The sequence below is a fragment of the Necator americanus genome, chromosome I, assembly GCF_031761385.1.
Source record: "Necator americanus strain Aroian chromosome I, whole genome shotgun sequence".
Classification (NCBI taxonomy): Eukaryota; Metazoa; Nematoda; class Chromadorea; order Rhabditida; family Ancylostomatidae; genus Necator; species Necator americanus.
The window spans coordinates 17,935,596-17,960,747 of record NC_087371.1 but is presented as its reverse complement, the minus strand read 5'-3'; the positions used below and the strand labels follow the sequence as shown (position 1 = coordinate 17,960,747).

The 25,152-nt window shown below is 39.7% G+C and overlaps 3 protein-coding genes across 6 annotated transcripts; 2 read left to right on the top strand and 1 right to left on the bottom strand.

The window, feature by feature from the left end:
• Positions 1 to 1,656: 1,656 nt before the first annotated feature.
• On the top strand, positions 1,657 to 10,195 carry RB195_006007 (uncharacterized protein; the record flags this gene model as incomplete). 2 transcript variants are annotated; one of them, XM_064178857.1, is made up of 6 exons in its annotated part: positions 1,657 to 1,816; positions 2,353 to 2,446; positions 6,599 to 6,650; positions 6,851 to 6,938; positions 7,674 to 7,740; positions 10,066 to 10,195. In XM_064178857.1, the coding sequence occupies 6 exons, from the start codon at positions 1,657 to 1,659 to the stop codon at positions 10,193 to 10,195; spliced, it is 591 nt and encodes a 196-aa protein (XP_064035862.1). The 2 variants fall into 2 exon arrangements, with proteins under 2 accessions (XP_064035862.1, XP_064035863.1); XM_064178858.1 differs by lacking the exons at positions 1,657 to 1,816; positions 2,353 to 2,446; positions 6,599 to 6,650 and having other exon boundaries at positions 6,830 to 6,938.
• A 717-nt stretch (positions 10,196 to 10,912) lies between these two features.
• On the top strand, positions 10,913 to 23,370 carry RB195_006005 (uncharacterized protein; the record flags this gene model as incomplete). 3 transcript variants are annotated; one of them, XM_064178853.1, is made up of 25 exons in its annotated part: positions 10,913 to 10,993; positions 11,064 to 11,142; positions 11,662 to 11,734; positions 11,787 to 11,946; positions 12,066 to 12,146; positions 12,223 to 12,406; positions 13,271 to 13,365; positions 13,425 to 13,505; positions 14,087 to 14,233; positions 17,041 to 17,178; positions 17,229 to 17,337; positions 18,260 to 18,375; positions 18,622 to 18,705; positions 19,025 to 19,076; positions 19,140 to 19,197; positions 19,765 to 19,895; positions 19,985 to 20,067; positions 20,366 to 20,472; positions 20,631 to 20,790; positions 21,758 to 21,841; positions 21,920 to 22,003; positions 22,062 to 22,226; positions 22,448 to 22,564; positions 23,070 to 23,136; positions 23,237 to 23,370. In XM_064178853.1, 25 exons carry the CDS (start codon positions 10,913 to 10,915, stop codon positions 23,368 to 23,370), a joined length of 2,670 nt encoding a protein of 889 aa, XP_064035858.1. The 3 variants fall into 3 exon arrangements, with proteins under 3 accessions (XP_064035858.1, XP_064035861.1, XP_064035859.1); XM_064178854.1 differs by lacking the exons at positions 10,913 to 10,993; positions 11,064 to 11,142; positions 11,662 to 11,734; ... (6 more) ...; positions 17,229 to 17,337; positions 18,260 to 18,375 and having other exon boundaries at positions 17,068 to 17,178; XM_064178855.1 differs by lacking the exons at positions 17,041 to 17,178; positions 17,229 to 17,337; positions 18,260 to 18,375; ... (11 more) ...; positions 23,070 to 23,136; positions 23,237 to 23,370 and having other exon boundaries at positions 14,087 to 14,290.
• Positions 16,498 to 16,884, bottom strand: RB195_006006 (uncharacterized protein; the record flags this gene model as incomplete). The annotated part of the gene is made up of 2 exons (XM_064178856.1): positions 16,498 to 16,632; positions 16,690 to 16,884. The coding sequence occupies 2 exons, from the start codon at positions 16,882 to 16,884 to the stop codon at positions 16,498 to 16,500; spliced, it is 330 nt and encodes a 109-aa protein (XP_064035860.1).
• Positions 23,371 to 25,152: the final 1,782 nt, after the last annotated feature.

Sequence of the window (25,152 nt, the reverse complement as noted above, 5' to 3'; positions counted from 1 at the left end):
AGCGGAGCGCTACACCCTTGATCGGAGTACATTGCGAATCCAACCACCTCCACCAGGAGTAACGTTTTCGTACTGAAGAAAATAGAGACATGCGAGGAAACAAAACTCAGACATGGTTCACTGCTTTCAATCTGCTACAAGTGAACAGAAAAACTTGCGGACGGAGGTGGTCCCCAAGAAAGCTAATGTGTTAAGCAATTTAGAGCAATGAATCATGAACCAACCCTCGTATTCTGTTGACTTCAAAAAAGACCCTAACTGTTTTCTTTAATATACGCGTGTGTACCTTAAAATGGAAGTCTGTTTTGTCGTTTTCATGGTAAGTTTCTCCGAAGTTAGTTTTAATTTGGACATATGTATATATACGCTTAATAATTTTTCTCTAACGATTTCCACATTTCGCAGAAAATCCAAGACCCTTCAAATGAATTATTTCACATATTTTAATTACATTACTACTTTTTTCATAGATTTCTGCAGAATCTAATTACTTTTTTGTGTCCAGTATCTTAAAATTTCAACAATTATTGAAATAATGAAGGCTACTGGTTCTATTCCCATAGGTGAATCAGTTTTTTTGCTGAGTGCAAACGGAGAAAAATCCCGAAAGAAAAGCTCTATAAAGAAGTATCTCAGGTAGTAACTTCTGAAGAAAAGTGGATTGCCGTAGCTCAGTTAACTACAGCGGTCTACTAGCCATTACTGAATAAGTATAAAGTGTAATTTAAAGAGTTTTTTTCAGTATTTGAGACCCACTATATCAAAAATACTACATAGAAGTGTTAGAGCACCACTACCTCTCCTTGCTCTTTACATTTTCTGGGAATGTCAATGTTTTCTGGGACATTCCTTATGCGTCAGTAACGTTGAAAGGATGTCGACGACGTTTCGTGGACGACAGCAACGTTTTCATAATTCAGTGCACATGCGCTATAGAAGTGTAGGGCACAGCTGTTTCTATGTTAATGAACAATGTCGTTCCATAAATCTAATGAGTAGATCTACGTCAAAAAAAATAAAAGAAAGGCGGACCTTCTAAAACTTATCTGCTTATTCTTTGGCTGGTTAGAAGAAATCTCTTGTTCCATGAAGTCTTAATCCAGTCAAAAACAAAAACATACAAGTTACTGAAGAAAGGAAAATTTTTAAACTCCTTGTTAGGGGAATTTTTTTCGATTTGTAAACGGCAGTATCTTGTTCATTTAAGGTGTGATTTGAACAAAATATGAAGGGAGTTGCTTTCTCCACCATGACTTCTTTCCTAAACTAATTCCATTTCTATGCTTTGCATGTATTGTTATTTTTTTGCTGGCAATGGAGGTGAAACTCTCTACCGGATTAGATTACCACAATTCAGGCTCTCTTTATCCAAGCACGTTTTTTCCTTTTCGCATGAATTCCATCACGAGCGCTGCTCCGGAGCGGCCGCCGCCAAAATGTCAACTGGGCGTCCGTTTGTCTCCGAAGCCCCGTGGGACTGGGGGGCCCGACCACGCCCATTTCGTAGGCGAAAAAACTACCAAATTCACACCGAGTGGGCGTGTCATAGTTTCCACACGATTTTCTCAGTTCAAGTCGACCGAAAGCGTTGCAGACGAATATTCCATATCTGGCGTTGTCATCTCTCCTCGTCTCGTCTAATGCTGCACGCTTCTGATGCTGCATTTGACAATTCTGCCTTTATTGTTCTGTTTTCGACTCGTACACTGCGATTCGTATCCGCTAAATTCGTCGAACGCTGCACGAATCCAGCAAACACCTTTTAACGATGAAAAAATTGTAGTGGTTGAAGACTCAATGACGAAGTTCAGCGCATGTAGGTTCAGCTGTTAAAAGGAGGGATACCTAATCGGTAGCGTCATCGTTGATGTAAAATATCTCCTCATTCTCATTGTATTCATATTTTTCAAAGTACATTTTTCAGAATAAAGAAGGCAGAACCTTGTGAGTACAAGGGTTTGTCTTTTATATTCCAAATATATTAGGAAGAAAATATTTATTTCGAAAATTATTGTAAGGACCAATAAGTTTATTTATTTTCTGCTTTGTTGTGAGAAAATAACAAAATAAGACAAGGTGAACCACCGGAACATCTTGAAAAGTCATGTTCGTCTTAACTTATTCTTTAAATTGTTGTAAGAACCGCTATGCTTGAAGGAAGGTTGTTGTTTGCTCTGCTGTGAAAAGAAGAAAGGAACAAATTAGACAAGGTGAACCACCGTACTCCACATGTGCGAAGATAATGTCAGATTTACCTGCCGCGCTGCTGGACCTGTATTGTCACTCTGTCGTGACAAGAGCTAAAAATTGCACTCATAAAACAAGTTACTTCACTAAATTCGTGTTTTCCAGCGGACATCGAAATCGGTGAAGACGAGGAGCGGCTGGTGATTGATCTCTTTCGAGACTATAATTCTTTGATTAGACCAGTGCAAAATGTGAGCAGGTGAGCCGCAATCGAACGAAAATGTCCTCAAAACTCGTGCTAGTCGAATTACTTTACTAAATAATTACTGGTGGTAATCAATTGCTGAACTCGCTAATTTTTGATGATTTGCATTCATTTGGAAGATTACTTGTTATGTAGAACCGCTTAGGGAACCACATATCTTTTTGTGGGCGAAAATATTGTGCACTGAATAGTGTTGATGGCGGGTTTTGCCCTCACAACTATTTCGGAGGATATTTTATCAAAGTACACTTCTGATGTTGTATCAGGTGTATTTCTAAGAAATTTCATACTGCAGATATAGGACTTCTCTTTATCGTTAGCGCGAATAAAGCAAAAAATCTCGACGAAGTGTACTGAAATAAAGTCTGAAGTGCAGATCCGTCAGAACTGAAAACACAGCTCTGCTTAGTCGAACAGCTTAGACATTGTTTAATTTCTTCAAATGCACTGGTTTTATAGTGAATTAAACCTTTGCACAAGATCAGAAAAACTCGACAGCTCAAATCAGAGGCATCAAATTGAATTGAAGTGAACTTAGAATTTGTTTGTTTTGCGAAAGAAGGATAACTCCAAAATACTTGATTCGTGCACGGGAATCTGCCTTCACTGAGAATTATTACTACCATAAATATAACCAGGGTGGGTGTCGCGCTGTCGGTTAGATGTCCGCTGTGGTCGCCCGGTTGATGGTTCCAACAGTGTCAACCAGCGTTTAACAACTTCGAGGTAGATAAATTGGCACCAGACTCGTCCGGGAGGATAGTGACTCGCTAACCACTGTTGCATAAGCCAAGCTGCGCCGCAAAAACCTCAACGATTCCGAGTAAAAGTCGTTCCCAAGTGGATTGACACGTTGAACATTTCATCGCTTATAAATATAGTCAACGGTGCTTCTGTTTACACGAGCGATACCGGAGGCCTGTGCATAAGACTCATCCGTTCGGTTTTGCACTCCTCCGCTCTTCCACGCACGATCCGGTAGTCCGTGCAGACATAAGTACATACTAGCGCTCATATCTCGTACTCGTTTCAACGACAGTTCACGCGATTTCTTTAATTAGAACCTCTTTTCGAAACTTCTTTTTCCTTTCAACGTCTCTATTTTTCTGAGGACCCTTTTGGATCCTTGTCTGAAAATCGCTGAGAACCTGAAAATGCGCATATTCGATCAGTACTAACCTTTAATCTCTCAGTTATCTCTTCTGCAACGCTTTTCTTCTCAGTCCATTTTCTTTAGCCCCGTACTATCTCACCTATTTCGTGTTGTCTTCCTGATTTTCTTCTAAGATGTACGAGAAGGTCACCTGGAACGACGAGTTTTGAGTATTTATCAATAATTTTACTTCGGGGGAAAATCTGTGCTGATCTATCCATTCTGAGCCCAGAATTTTGCGTCTTAAGATGTTCAAGCGCTGGGAGTTGCTAGCATTACCTTTGGTAAAGTCAGTCAAGGACACTACTGAACTATTGGACTCGGGATTTTTATTTCGTAAATCTTTGAAGCCTTAAAATCTTGAACTCCTGAGAGTTGCATGTGTTTCACTATACGAGCACTGGAGTGAAATGTATGTATAAATGGAGCGAAAAACCTGCATTTTTCAGATTTCCAGTTTGCTTAAAGTATAACAATTTCTTTTATCTCCTTCCACGTACTGGTTTTTCCCGTGATGTGATATTTGAAGAAGGTGCAGCGAAGTCATGCAAAAAAAAAATTAGAAATCAGGCACTTCTTACCGACAAACAAGAAACTTCTGAAATGACACTTGTCAAAACGCCAAATATTTCCGCCTGCATCTAGCATCTAACTACGACTTTCAAAAGTTGTTCTTCCTGGATTCTAAGATTTCCTGTTTTTTTTTTCAAATTGGGACCATTTCTTCGTTTTTCGTCTTTACAATCCGTCGCTTATCGCATTTCTGTTCATCTTGATGTGAGAGTGATAAGCGATGATTTGTACCCAGAAGTGCCGAGGAATACCTTCGTGTGGAAGAGTTTTGATAAGATTGCACCTTACTGCATGTTGTTTTTGAATGCGCATCATTGAAGCGCTGTGATCTTATTATGTCGTAAAGAGAAGAAGATTTTAGAGAAAAAAAACTAGCGGTGTGATGGATTTTCTTTTTTCTGTTTTCCACGAAGAATCACATGTTGCTATCGTGTTTGAAACGACCCAGTATAGGTTGTTCTCGATTATTTAAGCAAAAAAGTGCTGATGTTAAGCAAGAAATATGTATTTTTGATAAACCTGAGATAAATCACTTCTAGCAAAGGAATTCTGCTGGAGAATCCCTCGACAAGAGAGCTGCACAAAACATTTTTGGGCCTTAAAATCACAAGGAACCGGACATTAAAGCTGCAAACGTGCAGCTATTTCACAAAAGTTGTCATTTTTCTTCGACCTGCGGAATGATTCCTCAGAAAGCGAGTGGGAGAGTCTATTAACTTGTCAACGCATCACGAAACACTCTGTTCGATAGAATCTCGGAGTATAACATGGAGATCATTTAGCCTTTGACGTAACTTGAATGGTATTGACGTAAGTTCGTGAGCTTTACCCTCATAAAATTAGTTCAAGGGTTTATCTTCAAAAAAGTGATCTCAATTAGGTTCTCTCAAACGGATTTGATTCCTCACATTCTGTAACGCGTCCTTCAGTGTAAATACATATCTAAGTAGGTCTTACTCTTCAATCTACTCTTTCTTTTCAAAATGTTAAAATAATGAGCCATCGTTTATAGCATGACGTCACGGATCTGCCACGAAGATTGAACCATGTTGATAAGCGACTGAATAGCATACAGAGTAAAGAATTTGAAAGAAAAAGACTGTGTTCGTTTAATCAGCAAACAGAAAAGAAAGATTTCCAAATGTACTGAAACGTTCCTGAATAATTTTCTTCAAAATTTCATCTTGAAATAGCGAGTAGTTATTTCTATAGATTGAGGACGTAGTGAAATTTGTTAAATGGTGATATTGCACGATGACATTGAAGCACAGTGCTTCTTTTAGTGTTGAATTGAAAACTGTAAAATTTGTCCCAAACAAGCGATCGCAAGGCCTGAATTAGTTGCAAGTAGATCAAGAACAACACTGATATCGAACAACCAACGGATCTATTCAAGTAATCCATAGGTAGATAGATAAGTTGATGTTTCCTTCGCATTTTGCAATCTTTTGGTAATCAAGTAACAGTTGTAAATTTGCTGAGAAAAATATGTCTGAAGATTTTCGCGATGAATTGATCAAACTGGTTTGATTAAAGGAATCACCCCACGAAACTGAGGTGGTACGGATTTCAGATGGAGTATTCGTATACGGGATGGTGGATTATGGAGAGGTGGGGTGATCCCGTCCATTTCTTCCTAATCGCCGTAAAAAAACGGACCGGAAGATGCGGCTTGTGCACAAGGCTGGCGCGCTCCAATCGAACTCGTCGTAGAAAGTAGCGCACCCGAGCGCTCGAAGCGGTATCTTTCCGGTAGTTTTTTTACGGCAACCAGGAAGAAATGGACGGAATCACCCCTCTCTCCTGGAAATGGACGGAATCACCCCTCATCTACGATCCAGTATACAAATATTTCACCTGAAATCAGTACCACCTCAGATTCGTGGGGTGGCGCCTTTAACGGAATTGCTTTATTCGCATTTTATTCTCAACAAAAATAAAATGAGGTAGCCTTGTGTGCGTGATCATAATTTAAAAACAAAACCACCTTCACTTTCACGCTTTCGTGATGGAATGTTCACAAAAAAAAACTAGTGAGCATAAAATATGCGGAGGAGCGATGGTCCCAGTGGATTTACGCTTCTTCTTCTGCGAAGTTGGATTGTGTTGCATCGTGGTCCATTGTTTCCATTGATTCCGACGCCAGTTTTGAGCGAAGAGGTCTTAGAAGTGCAGTGAAAGGGTGTTGAATTCCGAACTAATAGTTGGCTTCGGGGATTAGTTAAGAAAAAACGCTTAGCGTTGCGAGGAAAATAATTTCTATAATAGAAGGAAATGCTGCCTCCCCTATAGACTTTGAAATTATTGAAATCGAAAAGGATTTGGGGAGTCTCCTTTTCATTCCTTTTGCGGAATTCCTTGTATTTGGTGGAAAAGTGAAAGAAAATTAATAATAAAGAAACTTGAAAAACTTATTACAGTCCTCCGGTTACGGTTGACTTCGGCGTTGCTATGATTCTTCTTATCAACGTGGTGGGTACTTTCCAGTTTTTGTTTTTTTAAAACACTTTAGTAAAGAAATATGTCGTATATTCCTTAATCTTCGACTAAATTTCCCTCTTCACTTTTTCTAAAGAATTTCTTGAATTTCTTAAGTGATTGTTTAAGGATAATTACGATAGCATTGGATAAAATTTTTTCTCCTTTTTTGAATGAGTGAATCGTTGATTAAGGACGAGAAGAATCAGATTTTACAAACAAACGTATGGCTTACAATGAAGTGGAACGATTTTCAGCTTCGTTGGAATCCACTCGACTATGGTAAGATATTATCTCCTTTTTTCATCCATCCTAATCCTTCGAAAAATGTCACCGGGATTTTTAAACCTAATGTAGTTTGGTCAACTCTCTAGAAATAAGAGCGACATTTCCAAAAAAATTCTGATATCATCAGAAGTGTTCTTTAATCATATAGTTAGATAGTCTGTATTTCAATACTGTAGAATGTCATCCCATTACGTCTTTTTTTGCTCCCTCTACTTTTTCTAAACTAATGCTGTTCGAGCATCTTTTCAATTTAGCTGGCACGCAAGCATGACAATTTTGAAAACCAACGGAAGGTTTCAATAGGGAAAAGTGATGCAGATTCTTATTTGGTTCGACTTTTTAGTGAAATTTTGATGTGGAACTCCGTTGAATGGCATCCCACAAAGAGCAAAATGACGGAAACGTCGCTTGAAATGATTGGAAGAGTACCCCATCTCAGACACCTTTTTTGAAAATTTGCTTGTTTATTCAAGAAATGATCGTATTTGAATTTTTGGAAGCAAACGACTCGACTTACCGGAAAAGATATTCTACCAAAGTTTTATGAGAAATCACTAACGCCAAGAATTTTACTTTGTTCTACACCTTTGAAGTTTCTTTTATTTCCGCTCCGCTCCTCTTTGGAGAGGAAACATCATCTTAGGTATATTACCGGAATAAAAAAATTATAGATATAAATATGGACCCAAATAGTGAATAATTTATAAAATAATCTCAGCGTAGTTGTAGGTAACATTTCCAACCTTCATGTGCCTTCCGATCGGGTTTGGCTGCCCGACATCGTGCTATTCAACAAGTAAGTGTACTTTCAAGTAGATTCAGTGCAGGTTCTCTTCACCTATCTCTCGTCACTTAGCGAAGTGCTCTGTCTCTCGTCCTTTGTCCCACACAAATCAACGACTCAAAGAGACATGCCAGTTTCGCATGTGCAAATTGACGAATTTCCGTAGGGAACAATCAGGCAGCAGGCGAAATCTCATAAAGCATGCTTGTGGATGTGGTGGCAGTGTGCCGTGAAGAAAGCCGTCTTGATCGAAAGGACTTCTGGTAGCCTTGAAAAGAATTTCGGCCCCCCGTTGGAAAAGTCGCTGAAAATGAAGGGTTTCTACTGGCTTTGGCTAGAGCAACAGGCTCTTGATTGATTATTAAAAAGCGGTGACGAAGTCTTCAATGTTGTCCTTCCGTGTTCTGGTCCTGTTGCTTTTCTAGTCATTTTTTTGAGCTGAAAAAAATAAAACTAAGGAATTTGAAGAGCAAAGGAGCTTGGTTTACAAATATTAGAGAAAAACTATTAGATGTCAAGTGTGATGATCTGGTGAGCTGACGACAACACTCACGTGGAAAAAAGTGTTCGATTTTGTGGACCATAGTCATAGCACAGGATCTACGATTGTTAATTATGTCACTATCTCAGAGTAGGTTGATAAATTAGCAGCAGTCCACTCCCGCAGTTCCCCATAGTCTGAAATATTAGAATAAAAGATAAAGTGTCTGGCGTTGACCAATCCGCTTGGGATGCGCGCCCATGTTCACATCAATTCAGAATCGTTTGAAGTTTACGGACGTGTAACTGTAACTACAATGACTTGCAAAGGCTAGCCGATGCGCCATTTCAGTGTTTTTATCCACCTAGACGAGCCCGGACTAATCTGTTGACGTTGTTGAGGGATGAAGGGACGGTTGTCACGGGTTCGAACTTCCAATCGATTGTGCGCCAATTTCAGTGTTTTTATCCACCTAGACTTTAATGAAGCGACGGATCAACGTCTTTCCACTCAGTCGGGAATCATTTCTACGAATGTGGATATGAATTTACTACCATTCTTTGCAGAATTTCCTCACAAACAGCGAATATAACTTCGTGAAAATGATGCGAAAAAATGTATTGAGAAAAAGAAATGGTTATTACGAATAAACCTATAATGAACTAAGAGGATACATTTCAAAAATCTTGGCAAAGAATCGTTATGTTGCATCTTGAAAGGCTAATATACGAGATCTCTCCATTACCATGGATTTGCGTTGAGCGCTATTGTGGTTTTTTTCGACGTGAATGAATCCCGCGCAAAGGACTCCCTAATAATTCGTTTATACTCTCGCCGCGAAAAATAGCGACAGATTGGCTACTTCCAGCTGTATGTACTCATTGTTCTCGCTCTTTATAAGATACTCGCAATGACAGTGAGAATTATGGTGCAGAAGGAACATCACTACTCGAGTAGATGCTGAGAAATTTTAATGGCCGGAACTTTTTGAGTTTGAATTGTGTTTTTCGAACTTTCGAAAAGTTCTAGCAAATTCTAATCCAGAATCGTTGCACAACTCATGCGCCACATAGACAAACGTTCAGAAGGAGTTAACCACTAGTAAATTCGAAGAAGCGTGTGTTCACAGTTTGTAATATTTGAATAATTGAGTTTAGATAATTTTGAAAAGTTAGGTGCCAAAAATCGTCCTTCACAGCAGGTGTAGGGCAGTCGGGTAAGAGTACCGCTGTGCCCGCGCAATGGTTCGAAACCGCCTTGGTGTCAACCAAACCTTTCATCCCTCCGAGGTTCATAAATTGGGAGGATAAAAACATTGACCTGATCATCTGCTGGCCCCGCAAGTCATTTTATAGGCCAAAACGCGCCCCAAAACCCTAACAATTACTAATTGCAGTAAAACGCGTTGACCCATCCGAGTGGATTGATACGCTGAAGGCCTTCTCATTCCTTGTCCTTTGAATCGCCCTTTGTTCACAAAGTTATTAGATTCTGGAACATTTAAGGTTCTAGTAGAGAGATTCACTTGTAGTGTATTTGAGTTGACTGGTTAAGTGTCTGTCCAAATATGCACATTCCTTGAGCGCGATGTGACAAGTTTAAACTTTTTATTGGATCTTATATTGACTCTATCTTTATTGGATTTTTTTTGTAGAATTTTTGGTCCTTTCCGTTATTTTCGGACCTCCTACGCATTAATTTTATACTAACATTTTTCTCACACATATTATCGTAGCAGGAACTTTTGATCAATTCTTAGTTATATCACGTTTAGTTGAAGCGTGAGGCACAGTTGCATGGATCATGCTCGTTTTTCGCCGTAGTAATCTAAGCAGAAATCAGCCTGTCGTTTTTAGTGCTGACGGCAACTATGAGGTGTCGTTTCGTTCCAATGTCTTCGTCGATTCGACAGGAGATGTCATCTGGGTGCCGCCAGCGATGTTCAAGAGCAGCTGTCGCATAGATGTCGAATGGCTAGTTAATTAATTCAATAAATCAACGACAGTGCTAGGTTGGTGTATAACGTAAGCAAAATAGGAGCGTTTGATCGCTTCCACACTGACCCTCCATGGTAAGCAATTTAAATTGCTATACGATAACAAATATGCCTCGTCGAAGCTCACGAGGGTTCTCCTTTTTGCAACAACCGACAGAAATCGCGTGGCAAGAAATGCTAACTTTTAGAAAATCCTGAAAAAAATACTGGGCCCAGATGAGAAGCAAGTGCTTTTTCTCATCATTTCACATGTGTATTGGAGTTTCTCTGGATCCTGATACAGCATGTAAGTTCGTTAGGTGCAAGTGGTTCAAAATTCTGGTAAAGGGCTCTCTCGACTGCTTTGTCGCCGATTCTGAGATGTATTAAATTCATCCAACTCTCCTAAAAACAAAACCTGAAAAGATCAAAAAATGCTGTTCCCATATAAAGATGTGTTTGAAAAATTGGAAAGTGCTACCGTTTGGAAAGTAAAGAGCTTGAAAATTCCAGCAAATATGAGTGTTTAACGTTCAGGACAATTTTTCTCTATTTTTTTTTCTATCGCCAACAACGCGAAAGATATATCAAAGAAAATTGCGTGTAAAATCTTCGTATATATTCTCCTTATTGGTTGCCCTGTTGAGGTTGTATTACCTCAGACTGAAATAACTAATGTAATAGACTAAATTCAGTCGTACTTCACATACACTACAATTCACCCCAGTATGATTTGCTCGTTCAGGTTCCCTTTCGACGAGCAGAGCTGCACACTTGTTTTCGGTTCGTGGACGTACAACTCCGACGAAGTGAGATAATTGCGGAAAAGAATATGATAGCATAATTCATCACTTTTCTTTTTTATTTTCTATCATTCAGGTGGTGCTTAATTGGTACAACAACATACAAGCAGTTCAATTAACAGATTACTCTTACAGCGGAATTTGGGATGTAATCGGTTTGTGAATTATTTATCCTGTCTATATCGCTTCTTTACATCTCTGTTCAAGAAAAGCTCTGCTAACTGGAAGTTTACAACAAAACAGTTCCTCTTTCATGGGAAAACTAGTCCACTGGGAACTTTTCTGGACAAATTCCGATGAGGAAACATCCTTTGTCTCGTTGCTTTTCGAATCCAACTTAGCATTGGAACTATACTACTACTTTATAATATTTCATACTTCTCCTTTCGAAGACTTCTTGAGAGAACTAACGGTACTCCCGTTCCATATTTGACCACTTCGATTTATAATAGCTTTGAGATGATCGTTAAAAACCCAGTGGCTGATTTCCTCGGGGATTTCCAGACAATTCCTCTTCTCCTTTTTCTGGTTGTACAGAATGATGCTAAAACTTTTCCGCAATTTTTAAGACGTCGCGCTCTTTGCTCGACGTCTAACGACTGAACCCCTGGGGGACGTTTGTCAGCCACGCTGTAAATTTCACGTCTTCGTTTTGTGTTAGCCAAGAATTTCAGACGTACCCGGATATCTCATCAATAAAAGGGAGACGAAAGAAAGCAAGATCGTCTTTCATGTTGTTATTCGAAGGTAGTTACAATTTATTTTCGTTAACATCCAAAACATTAGTACTTCATTTAAGGAAAACGCTATTTTACACGGTTATTCTCATAATTCCAACAGTGCTCATGGCTTTTTTGTCAATGATGGCATTCTATTTACCGGCGGATTCTGCCGAGAAAATCTCGCTTACTATAAACCTACTGCTTGCTCTCGTTGTGTTCCTGTTACTGGTATCAAAGGTGAGGAGGCTACAACATTGAGTATTTAAATTTTCTTTCTAAATCCGAAATTTTAATATAGGTATAATAATCGTTTCTGTATATTTCTCACTGCATTCACAAAGCATTCCTTTTTCCAGATTCTACCTCCAACTTCTAATATTCCCCTCATGGGAAAATATTTATTGATGGCTTTTGTGCTAAACATAACAACAGTTGTGGTTAGTGATTTGATCCTAGGAAGAAGAAATAATTCCAAGAATTTTTTTGGAACTAGAATCAAAACTTTTTATTCAGGTAACTGTTGTAATTGTAAACGTGTACTTTCGAAGCCCTATATCACATGAAATGCCAAATTATGTGAGGCAAATATTCCTGGAATTTCTTCCTCGAGTGCTTATGATGAGAAGACCGGAAAGAATACCAATATTCAACGGTTACTTCGTGGAGGAGTACTGTGCATCGGAAATATTCGACGCAAGTGAGTTTTATTTCTGAAGTACAAGAACTCGAAGGGACATTGGAGCCGAAAAATTGGCGACTTACCTGATTAGACCTCCTGGAGGGGCATCTGCGAATTAGTTTGTCGTCCTGGAACATAGCTGAACCTAAATAGCCTGCACGACCTTCATCAGATCCTCAAATAGAATCAATCCTTTCATTGTTGTTATGCTCTGGTAAGTTCAATGTCTCTCCTGAAGTGCCCATCAAGGCCGGATGCCTTTATCGGTAGATTTTCGTTCACCTCATCTGTTCAGAACTTTCATTCCCGACCAGATGGCCTTTTCCAGTTTCGCGGATCTAAGAGCATCCTCAGAACATCTTGGAAAAGACTTTTGCTTTCTCTACAATATTAAAGAATAAACAGAATTTTGATATTTTCCACGCCGTGACACTGTATTAACGGCGCGGTAGTAGCGCAGTGAACAAAAGGAGCGATTGTAACTGCGCCATCAACCGCCCTAATGCCAGTCGAGCAATTCAAAGTTGATGAATCGGCACCAGGCTCGTCGAGAGGATGAAAACACTGACGTTGTACATCGGTTTCCTCCCGCAAGTCACTGTTTAGGATGTACACTCATCTTTAAACAACAGATGGTTCTGAAGTGAAAGTGAAAGAAAGCTTCGCACTTTATTTTCTACCCTTTTTTTTTTACCATATCCACACCCACATGAAATCCTACGTCATGTTAAACCTCCAATCAGAGGGAGCCTATGGAGCTTTTTTTTTGTGAATTCGTAGCTTCTCGATTTTTTCAGATAAAACTTGAACGGACAAATGAATGATGGTCGGACAAGTTCTCGGCCAAAGGATTTTTGTGCTTCAAAAATGCGCGAGTTTTAGGTCTTGTCATGCCATCAATGACTGCAACGATGGTGCCTTTCTTACACGTAGCAAGAAGTTCTTCACGAAGACGAGACTCTGCCATCGATACGCAAGTATCGCTTTTAATAATTCCTTGATTTCGGACCGTAAACAACAAACTAATGTTTTACAGCAGAATCATCACCAAAATTGTTCCAAATGGCGAAGCTCATTGTCAAGGAAATTATCAATGAAGAGAAAGCGAACAGCTGAAGTGAGTGGCAAACTTCCCTCGCTCTACAGTTGCTTATAAAACAATCATGAATTGCTCCTGGTTAACGACTGAAGTAAATCGAAGGCAGCATACAACGAAATTGACGGTGTGGACCCTTCACCAAACGACAATATTAGACGTTTAAATCACGAGTATGAGAGCGAACACGCTCAAACCCCCCAATTGTCCTGAAGGACGGGAACGGGACGGTCGACGGAATTACGACTACGAGGCACCTAACAACTTGTCACGTATGCGAAGAGAATCGTGCGCGCTGCGTCTGCGAACGAGCAGACAATCAGTAGGTTGGTGCGATGTCTATCCGCCCACTAAACGCGGCGCGCACGCCTGTGCTCGCAGATGTGGCCCGTAATAAGGTGCCTCGTAGGGAAATGTTTAAAGGCAAGTCAATTTCCCACGCTGTATCTCAGAACTATTAGAGAGAATTAAGTGCAGTCGCGTTCATATTGAATATTGCAGTCGTGCGTGAACTATATCACTGACCCCATCTTTTCGTGGTGGGATCCCAACAGCGTGGTATGATTCCACAATGATTTGATGGTATGCTTCCACAATTTCAGCAAGGGACTCAAGAAGAATGTTGCATGGAGGATATCAATGAAAACACGGAGACATATGCTGCGAAGATCAGTCGAGAGATGAAGACTACCGTTGAGGCAATCGCTTACATTGCAGAACATATGAAGGCGGAAATGAGTGACAAAAAGGTGGGATTTGACATCGACATTGTAGAACCGTGCATGTGCGAGGAATTTCATCTCTGATAGCAGTGGTTAAGCATGAAATCCCCGCACTGATAGAGAAGAAAGAAAGCATAGCTTTTTTCCTTCTTCAAATAAGTTCGCAGAGTTTTTTTTTGGAAGAAGGTGAAAGTCAAATGGAAAATTTTCAGTCAAAATCTATAGTTAATTACTTCAAGTGACAAATCTTCCAATAATTATATCTTGTCTTGGAGATTTGTGCACAGTTGCAGCAACAATACATTAAATCAATAAGTGTACCTAAGAATATGCATTTTAAGGGCAGCATTGATCTCTCAAAAAAAATCATAATACTTTATTTATTAAAACATGGTGGGTTCTGCAGTTGCTAAACATTGATCTCCAAAAAAAATCTCCGTGTTTTCTCGCGTTGTAAATAGAAATGGTACAGGTAGAAATAGTGCCCTGCGATTGATAGTCACGTCCTAGCAGCTTCGCCATTTGCCTGCTGCAAAGCTGCGAAAGTCCCAACAATTTATTTTTTTTTTCTTGCGGTTTCAAATATTTAGACAAGAACAACGGTCTGAAACTACGCAGGGAGATCAGGATCTTTCGGCAGGTCAGATAATCGATATCAACTATGACTGGCTTACTACTACCTTGTGCGGCGCTGCATCTTCCGGGCCGTTTTTTACGGCAATAAGGAAGAAATGGACGGAATCAGCCCCTCTCCATAGTCTCCCATCCCGTATACGAATACTCCACCTGAAATCTGTACCACCTCAGATTCGGGGGGTGATGCCTTTAAAAAAGCGAGTGGCAACTGGCGTGTGGATTTTAGAACAGCCTCTGTTCTGTTCAAGATTTGCACCCGGTGGACAAAAATTAACATATATAAGAAAACAAGACTTTGAAAGGAAATTACTTTAGCAGGATCAATAATGCTCATTTTCAATTTGGATAATCCTATTACAAGCGTAGAATTAACTACAAATCAGAAGTTTTCCCACATTACGTTCTCTTTTCTCTAACTGTTAACTTTATACAGGTATCTAGAAAACGATCAAAAGTTTTCGTCCTGTATTTTGAGATCAGTCCATATAGGCGGAGAATGGTACAGCGAAATTTCCGCTGGTATCGGAATAGTCGGAAAATTGTTAAGTGGCTTCTGGAAGCAACAGTTGACTTTTTGATTCGTCGAACGCTTCGGTTACGCAGAGGATGAATTTAGTCTGTGTTCTTATAAATATCAATGATTCTACTCTGCTCCATTATGTGAAGATCCCAGTTTGAGAGATATTCTAAATATCAGATTCGACCTATAATATCGTGAGCTGACAGTGTGACAATTTTCCAATTAACACCTCAAGAATAGAGTCACCGATTAGGTTACATCACGTACTTATCAAGTGAATATTTCGAAGGATTGAGCAACATTTTCCTTACTATAAATTCTATGATCATGATCACGATGTATAATAACGGGCTATTCCGTCATGCGTGTGTCAGTCACGAAATTCGAAAAGGGGGTGCGACGGGTCCACCGGCGTCGGGTTGGCACGACGGCGCCAGATACCTAGAGAAGGTTGTGCGACGGATCCACCGGCTTCGGATTGGTGCGCCGAGGCCAGGCAGCTATAATATGGAGTGGTTGGTGTGCCGGCACCAGATACCTAGAGAGGTGGGTGCGAAGGGTCCCGCGGCATCCCGCGGAAATGGTGCGCAATAACTTCGTGTGCATGTCGCAAAAGGTTAGTGGGGCATCTCGTAGTCGTATCCACTTTTTGCTTTTCACCTCGAAGACTCCTTTTTTCTTCAGAAAGAGGAAACGCGAATGCTAAGTGCTGCTTATATAGTAGCCAACTGTTTACATGATCTGATGTGGAACGCTATCTTTATCAGTACAATGATGTCATTCACTTCATTTTTCGTGAAACATCATTCTGTGATAACTGTTGGGGGAAACAAGAGGGAAACCAATACTTTGAGTAATGATTCCAGGTCGTGTCTATATTACATGGGTATCGAAAGAGTGCTTAAAGGTGAAGTTTGTATGTTCTCGAAATGTAGAACTGACACGTTTACAAAGAAAACTATGAATCTGTAGCCTAAATTTCCTTTAAGAAAAAGAAGAAAACGTTGTTAGAAAGACGCAATTCTAATTTTACAGAAAATGTCACTATTATTAATTTATTTTCATTAATCAGTGATGGCGAGCGGAGCGAACATCACAGAAGGTCTGAAGCCCGGCTAACATCTTTATGCAACAGTTAGAGATACGCATACATGGGTACATATATTTGAGCTATTGGTCTTACGTAAGTGCATACTTCCTGTGGATTTTTTGAACCTTGTGGAGCGACTGCGTAGTGTAAAAAGAAGAGATCTCTTCCTGGAGGTCCTTTCTAAGACATATTAGATGCATGAGTTTTAAAGCAGTAAAAGAATGAGAGTAAGCATACCATTCGTTTGATTTCAATTTTCTGCGTTTCTCCTGCTGCAATAAATCCCTCCAAGGTGTTAAATCGATAACGTTCGAAGTTGGTGCATTTAATTTTGTAAATGAGGTTTGTTTGTCCAGTATTGGTTAGGGTGTACTGCGTGATACCGCCATTGGCATCAAATACAACTGTTGATGGAGACGTGATGAGAGCCATGCTTGAGCGAAATTTAACAATGAACTCAACTCGTCAACATCTCATTTTTGATTGCGATCCGGCTTTAGCCGGACGTTCAGACTGGTATAGTGTAATATAATATAATAGTAAACTGAAGAATGTTTTTAATCCAAAAAACACACTCCCTTTCTTCAGATTCGTGATGACTGGAAATATGTGGCGATGGTTATCGACAGACTTCTATTGTTGTTGTTCTTTGGTGTAACGTTGGGTGGAACACTGGGGATAATCTGTTCCGCTCCACATGTTTTCGATTTTGTAGATCAGGAGAAGGTTTGTTCGAGCTTTTAAAGATTGCGGAAACTTCATTCTTTTTTTTTCAGGTCCGTAACAGCCTCATCCCCATTCATAAATTCTCACTCCGTATTTCCACAACGCATAAATTTTTCTTCCAGATCATAAAGCAGCTCAATGCAAAGTATATGAATGCCAGTAACGATGGGCTCCTCACAGTTCCAGCAACGTTTTGATCTCTTGATTTGAGCGATTGTATTATGGGTTCTGCAATAAATATTTCGGAAGGAACATAGACACACTAGAAATACGCGTGGATGGATCAAGACTGATGAAAGAAGATCGATCGAATCCAAAGCGAAGAAAAATGGCAACGTGTTAGGAACTATTTCCTGGCAAGGTGATCATGAGATCCATACGTGGTAATTGATTCAAATCATTGGATAAATCCACCAGAATAAGTGATTAATTAATATGGAATAATTAAGATTAATTAACATCACATTTAAGGCAATTGCCAACGGCCCTACAAATCAAATTTGCACGAATCGTAAGACACGTTCAAGGAAAAGGGCCAGGAAATTGCACTGTCGAGTTCCCTTATTACGACAATGCGCTAACTGCTTTATGACTTCAAGGATGTCCAGCAAGAAGCGAGAAACGTGGCTTCCTCTATTTTCCTTCCTGTAGCTTCTATCCAACTGAATCTAACTTCTTCTTAACTCGAGAACTGGAAGACCACAATAAACAACAATTCTGGATTCGTTACAGTGTCTCAAAACTATTTTTTTTTTCAACAGCAGGTTGGGATATAAATGGATATATGTAGAACTATTTTGAGTTGAACATTGGGTTTCATTTGGCGCAGAGTCTCATCCATATCATTCGTATTTTTTTCTCATTCGTTCTACTTTTTGCTCCTCTTGTTTTGAAATTAGATGTACAGATGGGGAGGAAATATGCAGAAACATGCTGTTTTGAAGAAAAAACGATTCACAGAAACCAAGAACCGCTCTCTCTGTTTAACTAAGATGTCCGTTGGTTGCAAGATTTTCTTCCTGATTCACGTGATTTTTTCCATCAATTCGCACTCTTCACTGTCGTTGTGGTACCGTTTCAGCTCTCATTCCCATCGCACTAACATCCTTCGATGAAGATCGCTTAGTCGGTGACCTCTTCAACGGATATAACTCGCTAATAAGACCTGTTCCGAATGCCACATCACCTCCCATTGAGGTGAATCTTATGACTATTCAAAAAAAAACAAGAAAAAAAAGAAAAGAAAGAAAGAGAGAAGAAAGAAAAAAGAAAAAGAAGAGAAAAACAGAAACCTCGAGGTTAATACCGTTGTGGACAGTAACTGCAATTGTTTCTTCAGGAACAGCCAAAAAATACAGTAAAGACTAGCGCATTGTTAGACATATGTCTCTCAACTTCTTCCTTCAGTCACTTCACAAACGCGACAATAAATTAACTTTTTAGGTGGCATTCAGTCTTGCTCTCGTGCTGCTCATAAACATCGACGAAAAGAATCAAATTATGCATACAAATGTGTGGCCAACAATGGTATGTTGAATAAAAGTCATCCTCAAAAATATGTATTTGTGCGGAATTTTCAAAGGGATCTAAGAAGAACACTGTTTTAAAGACCTACACGGTCTATCAGTATTGTTGGGGAAATTTCACATTAAGTACCTCTTTGTAAATATTTGCATGCATACAGGTTTTCTCTTCACATCCATAGTCGTAGATAGAGACACTTATGCCTACACGAGTTTTTTTTTCTTGGCACATGCTGTGGAATTTTTTCTGTGTAACAGCGTTCCTTCATAACTGGCAAACTCCACCACATTGACCCTAACGATTATACTTAGACATTTTGCAGCGATGGATAGACTATCAGATGCGATGGGATCCTCGAATGTATGGAAATATTGGTTCGTTTACTGGCGAAATGCCAGATCAAACGCTTGGAAAAACAATAAGTTTTCCTTTTTTAGAGACTATTCGAGTTCCTCCAGATAAGGTTTGGCTCCCTGACATCGTACTTTTCAACAAGTGAGTGAAAATATGTATTGTATTAAAGTATACATTGCATATAACATTTACATCACTACGTTGCTAGAAAAATACAGTGGACTCCACGAGTGAGAGCAGTGAATAACTTAGTTCGTGTAAATATAAACAAGAGCAGAAAGGAAACGTTCCAAAGCAAGGATTTCCAGAGATTGCTCTCCAATAGACTAAGCAGACCAATCATGATTTTGGGCTGTTGATCCTTGTTTTGCAAAGAGTGCTAGCAACGATGCTGGTTCTTTGAGAAGTGATCTGCATCAGAAAATGTCAGGCTATCATGTGGACCACCTGAAAAGGCACAGTAACGACTTGGGCGAACGTGTGCGGCCACTACAATTTTTCCATCGAAAACCGTGAAAAGCCGTGAAAAGTATAAATAAAATTATTGTCCAATTGACTCAAAGAAAATTTAGGAAAAAAAAACCTCTGAGTGTTAATATAATGGTGCGAAATCGTAAAGAGATGCTGCAGCGCATGATTTTGCTTCTCGATTTCTAAAACCTAGAGCAGAAAAACTATGATTTGAAATGTACGAGGACAAAATTGCAGTGCTGACGGCAACTACCTCGTATCATTTTATTCGAATGTGGTCGTCGAACATACCGGGGAAATGCTATGGGTTCCGCCTGCTGTTTACAAGTCGAGTTGCATTATTGATGTTGAATATTTTCCATTTGACGGTGAGTTTAATCTGCATTTGATATTTCATCTAATCCAGGCTACAAGAGAAATTACGGAAAATTTTTTTTCTACCTAAACAATATTCCAGAGCAAGTTTGCTCACTCACATTCGGATCATGGACGTTCAGAAAAGAAGAGGTGCAAATTTCATATCACATGGGAAAACGTCAGGTATATTTATGAGTCAAGACAGTTATGGTCCCACTTAAGCAACCTGCAGCCTGCTGCAATTGCGTAGGCGGCTGCGCGGCGGAGCAAGCAGTGGCGATCGAGTGGGACTCAGTGTCCGAGTGGGGCCGGCGATGGTTCCCCCTTGATCGCAACCCTTGGCTCCACCACAGCGCTTCGGGGCAGCTCTGCGCTAGGTTTCAGGTTGTTATGACCCAACTATTGCATTTACCTTCCCTGATGAAAAACTTTCACAGCAGCGAATTTTACTTAGGAGTTCTATAACCTCAGATGTCTTCAGGTAGAATTAAATGACTATTCCTTCAGTGGTATATGGGATGTGATGGAAGTTCCAGGTTTACTTATCGAAGATAGATCGAAGATATCTTATCAGATTCGGATAAGAAGGTGATTTGTGTCCACAGATTATCCATATCCATGAGAAAATTTCAAAGCCGTTGATGACATTAGATGAAAGATGATACTTGTGAAAAACAGTGGAATGGTCGATTAGCTGAAGATCAAAATTAAATAAAATCAGAACTTTTGAATTGTTTTCTTTTCAGGAAGACTTTGTTCTACACTGTCATCTTAATCATGCCAACAGTACTCATGGCATTTCTTTCCATGATGGTGTTTTATCTACCTTGTGAAGCGTCGGAAAAAATCACATTGGCCATAAGCATTCTTCTTGCCTTGGTGGTGTTCCTTCTGCTGGTTTCGAAGGTATTTTCCTTACAGAGGCTTCACTTACAGACCCTGATGACTTTTTTTTGAAATAATGTGGATGTTCTTCTCCTGTCCACTCTACAATATGTAATCCTCTGAAATACGGTTTGAGAAAGATGATGGATCGATTTGCACGCGGCGATAGTGGTGATATATTGATACAAAGAAAGAACGTGGTAAAGTCGTGTAGAAGATGCAGGTGTAAACTTAGCCGATGGAGCCTGCCTTTGTAAATGGACTGATGCCGAAATCCAGTGACAGTGATCAAGTTCAAGCGAGTTGCACAATAAAAAAACGGAAACTTTTCTCTGAAAGAGAAGGAAAAAGTGCAAAATTGCGAGTTTTTTTCCTTCGTTTTCTGTGAAAGAATCATCATTCCTGCTGTACCCCATTGCGACAGTGAAACTTTTTTATTTTTGCCATCCTAGACAAGTTTTCTTCATACTGTTGTTGCATATATGTTATATGTATGCGCTGTTGAGCGAGGGGCAATTGTGGAAGTAGCTTTCCAACTTTTTGCCTCTTGTAAATATTAATGTGTAGTGCTAGTAATTAGAAATATATTCTTCTCAGGGGAAATACTTCTGGACAACGAGTCCTTTGAAAGAGATCTTCCAATACCTGAGTTCTTGAAATGACATTTTTCCTCTCAAATAATTGGAGATTTTCTAGCAATTCATTTGTATCTCATTCTAATTTCTTATAATCAGTGGAAGTCTTACCATATCCACCATTTGCTATAATGTTTACATTGCAAAAAATACATATCCACTTAAGTAAGAAAAGGAGAAACTTCTACTAAAACAAGTGCTGTAAGTAGTTCAAGCAGCAATCGACGTGCATCCAGAATCTTCTTCTGCAATCTGCGTTCTTATAAATCCACAATGTTCATTCGCTCAGTAATCAATAAGAGTTCACGTCTCAGAACGCTGCGTACTTAGATGGCTCAAAATTAGCAGTTTAGATTCTACCACCGACGTCGTCTACCATTCCACTGATGGCGAAATACTTGCTGATGACTTTTGTAATGAACATGATCACAATAATGGTGTGTTGGTTACTAACGAAGAGCATTTGCCGACGGTGTTTCAGTGTAAGACGCTTCTTTTAATCTGAACATATGCAGGTGACTGTCGTTATTATAAATGTTTACTTCCGCGGACCTGCCACGCATACGATGCCTAACTGGGTGAGAACCCTATTTTTGAAGGTAAACTGTTATTCTAAAGTGATGTTACTCTTATCACAACTCAAAAATAAGTCTATAGCATCTTCCCATGCTTTTAATAATGCGCCGTCCCGAATCGACAGAGCAAGAAATGAGACGAGCTCGAGAAGCGAAAAGAGAACGGAGAAGCATGCGCGGTGTTTTTAACGCAATACGACGCCAGCGGTTGAAATCAGTACCATCTACTGAGTCAGGAGATGTGGAGGTAGTTGTCATTTTTTCTACCGATTTTTCAAAAGAATCTTGTCTTAATTGTGGTCGTTTTAAAAATGAACTGCTGTCATCATCTAGAAGAAGGAGAGACGGAGAAAAAGTGCAGTGAAAATATCAAGTATCACTTCTGGTGGTCATTCAAAAGCTCTGTTTCTTTGCTTCCTCTCCACTAGCTTCGAATGTGGTTAGGATGTGAGAATTCTCTGTGTTAAGGTGCTCGACGCACGTGGTCAAGAGGAGGATCCTGGTCTATCGAATGAGGCTACTCAAGCAATGGAAGCAATTGAATACATCACTCGTCATCTAACGAGGGATAACGACTACAAAAGGGTGCGTACAGTAGACTTTTCAACAACTATTCATTTTATTATTCATAAAAGAAGTTGAAGTATATAATAAAATTGACGATGTTAGAATCCCCCAGGAAAGGACTGAGTTAGGATTGCAGATCACAGGTGTGAGCATGAAGACGCCCAATTCTCCCTAGTCTTCCTGAAAAAATGACGTGGAAAACCGACTTTCTGCGCGAATTTTCCTACTAAGCACCTTATAACGAGCCGTATCTGTGCACGCGCCACGTCTACAGGCGAGCGGACGACAATCAATGAGGTTTTCCCAGTAGACTATTCAAGCAAAACTAATAGATAGTTTGCTAAGGGGACTGACGCGTATTCAGAGGTAGCGGTGTAAGATGTATCGTAGGAAAGCGTACATGAATATCCTTCTCCACGCTGTTTTTCAGGGTCATTCACAATCTATATCCCTAACCCACCTTTAGAGGAAACCAACATTTGCAATTTCCTTCTAACGCCCAAGTTCCATTATTTGATTACAGCAATGTGACGAGTGGAAATATGTATCTATGGTGCTGGACCGGCTTCTTTTATACATATTCTTTGCAGGTCAGTTTGTTTCAGTTTCGATTCTATATAGTTTTTCGAGTTTTATTGTTATTTCTCTAAATTATCCAGAAAGATTTCTAATTCATAAAGCTTTTTTCAGCTACTGCCGGTGGTACAATGGGTGTGTTGTTCTCAGCTCCAAACGTATTCGAGTACGTAGATCAAGCGGCAGTAATTCAAAATCTCAAGCAGGCCGCTGTCGCTGAGCAGAACACTGCTGGCTTTTCGCCATGAACTCGTCTCCAAAAGAATTAGTCGTGCATGACTCATTTCTGCCTGCTTGCGACTCAACAACAACCTGGGATTACACGTGACGATGACATGATGGCTCGTGCTGTGATTCCCCGTCAACAACGCATATCCTTCTTCCAATCCTTTTTAGATCGAAACCTTAACATCTGTATGCGCATGAACAATGAAGTTGTAACGATCCGTCTTCACAACACCAACTTATGACCAGAAGAGTGCCCCTTTACAGAAACAATTTGTCACCTGGAGATTCCTGAAAATTGAGAGGAAAGGGACAGAGGGAAGACGAGCGTTGTACTCCGATCCCCTCCTCATTCACTGTTTTCAACCGGAAGTCCTGCTAGGCTCTTTATTTGAACTACTGACAAAACAGCAAGTTTTAACTATCCATTTTCTCAAATAGTAATCTACCAATGAAAAATTTACAATACTGTAAACTAGTTGTTATCTTTCACAATTTTTTGACTTTTATACCGTCATTTTTGAGTCTGACACAGCAGAAACAACAACGAAGAAGAACAAATAAATTTCACGAATTCTAATTGCTAACGTAACAAGCAAACTAATGACGAACTTTCACGAAAATAGGGACTCACCATTGGGAGAGATATCTGCATTTACCAATGATTATGTGTTTACAAATGGTAGTTTCATTTCATCGACCGATTTTTCCTGAATTCCCACTCACTAGTTTGCAGAAACTTGCATTTACAATTGCAGAAAGTAGACTACAAAAATATGTAAGTGCTAAAGATTGACACTTTGAACACTAACGAGATTGGTGTTAATTGCAATTTGTATTCATTGCAACTAGATTAAAAAAGTCATTTTATAATGAAAGTTGCCGCAAGAATATGGCGAAACCGCGTAGTTATACTTTTATAATTATACTCTTACCATATTTTTATTATATTTTTGCATTCTTCTGCATATTCAGTCTGGCATTACCTTACTCAGGCATTACCTCAGCATTACATGAAATCTCGTGAAATCTTCCTAATAAATTGCAACGTTGTTGTGTTACAGTCGCGTGATTGCGTATGAGTACTAGTAGCTTATGAGTATGTAGTTGGGTTCGCGAATGTTTCCATGTTCTTACGCTGCCGTTTCGTCATCAAGTAAACAACCCGCTGAGGTCGCCTCGATATTTATATCCACTCGTGTAAAGGATTAGGACTAATTCATCGTGTCATATAAGCGAGAGGAAAGCTGTGATCCTATTGTCTCGTAGTAATGTGGTCGTGATATATCTTTGGTAATACTTCCGAATTCGGAAGTCTCAAAATAAAGAATGATCAATCCATGGGGGTTTATCAATGCGAACCTTGGCTGATATGATAAGGAAATAGTTTTGACGTAAATGCTTGGTAAACGCCAATTCGTTTCATTTTCTTTGTGCAACAAACATAAAAAGCAAAGGATAAAGTCACTGGCGTATCAATCTGGGAACCGCCAACGGGTTTTACTGCAATTCGTAATTTGGGTTTTTTGGGATGCGTGCTGAAATATACAAGGACTTTCGGGGGCTAGCCGCGTCAAGTCAGTGTTTTTATGCTACCAGACAAGTTTGGTGTCAATTGTCGACACCGGGGGGATACTACTTATTTACTTACCGACTGCGTTACACCCGTCCTAACAAACACATTGATTACAAGATTTATCTCATAAAAAGGGAGCGTCCGGTGCACCAATCCGTTTGGATCTGCCCGCGCGTTCGAATTCAGTTCAGTACCGTTTGGGGTTTATAGAAGCATGTTAGGCTAACCA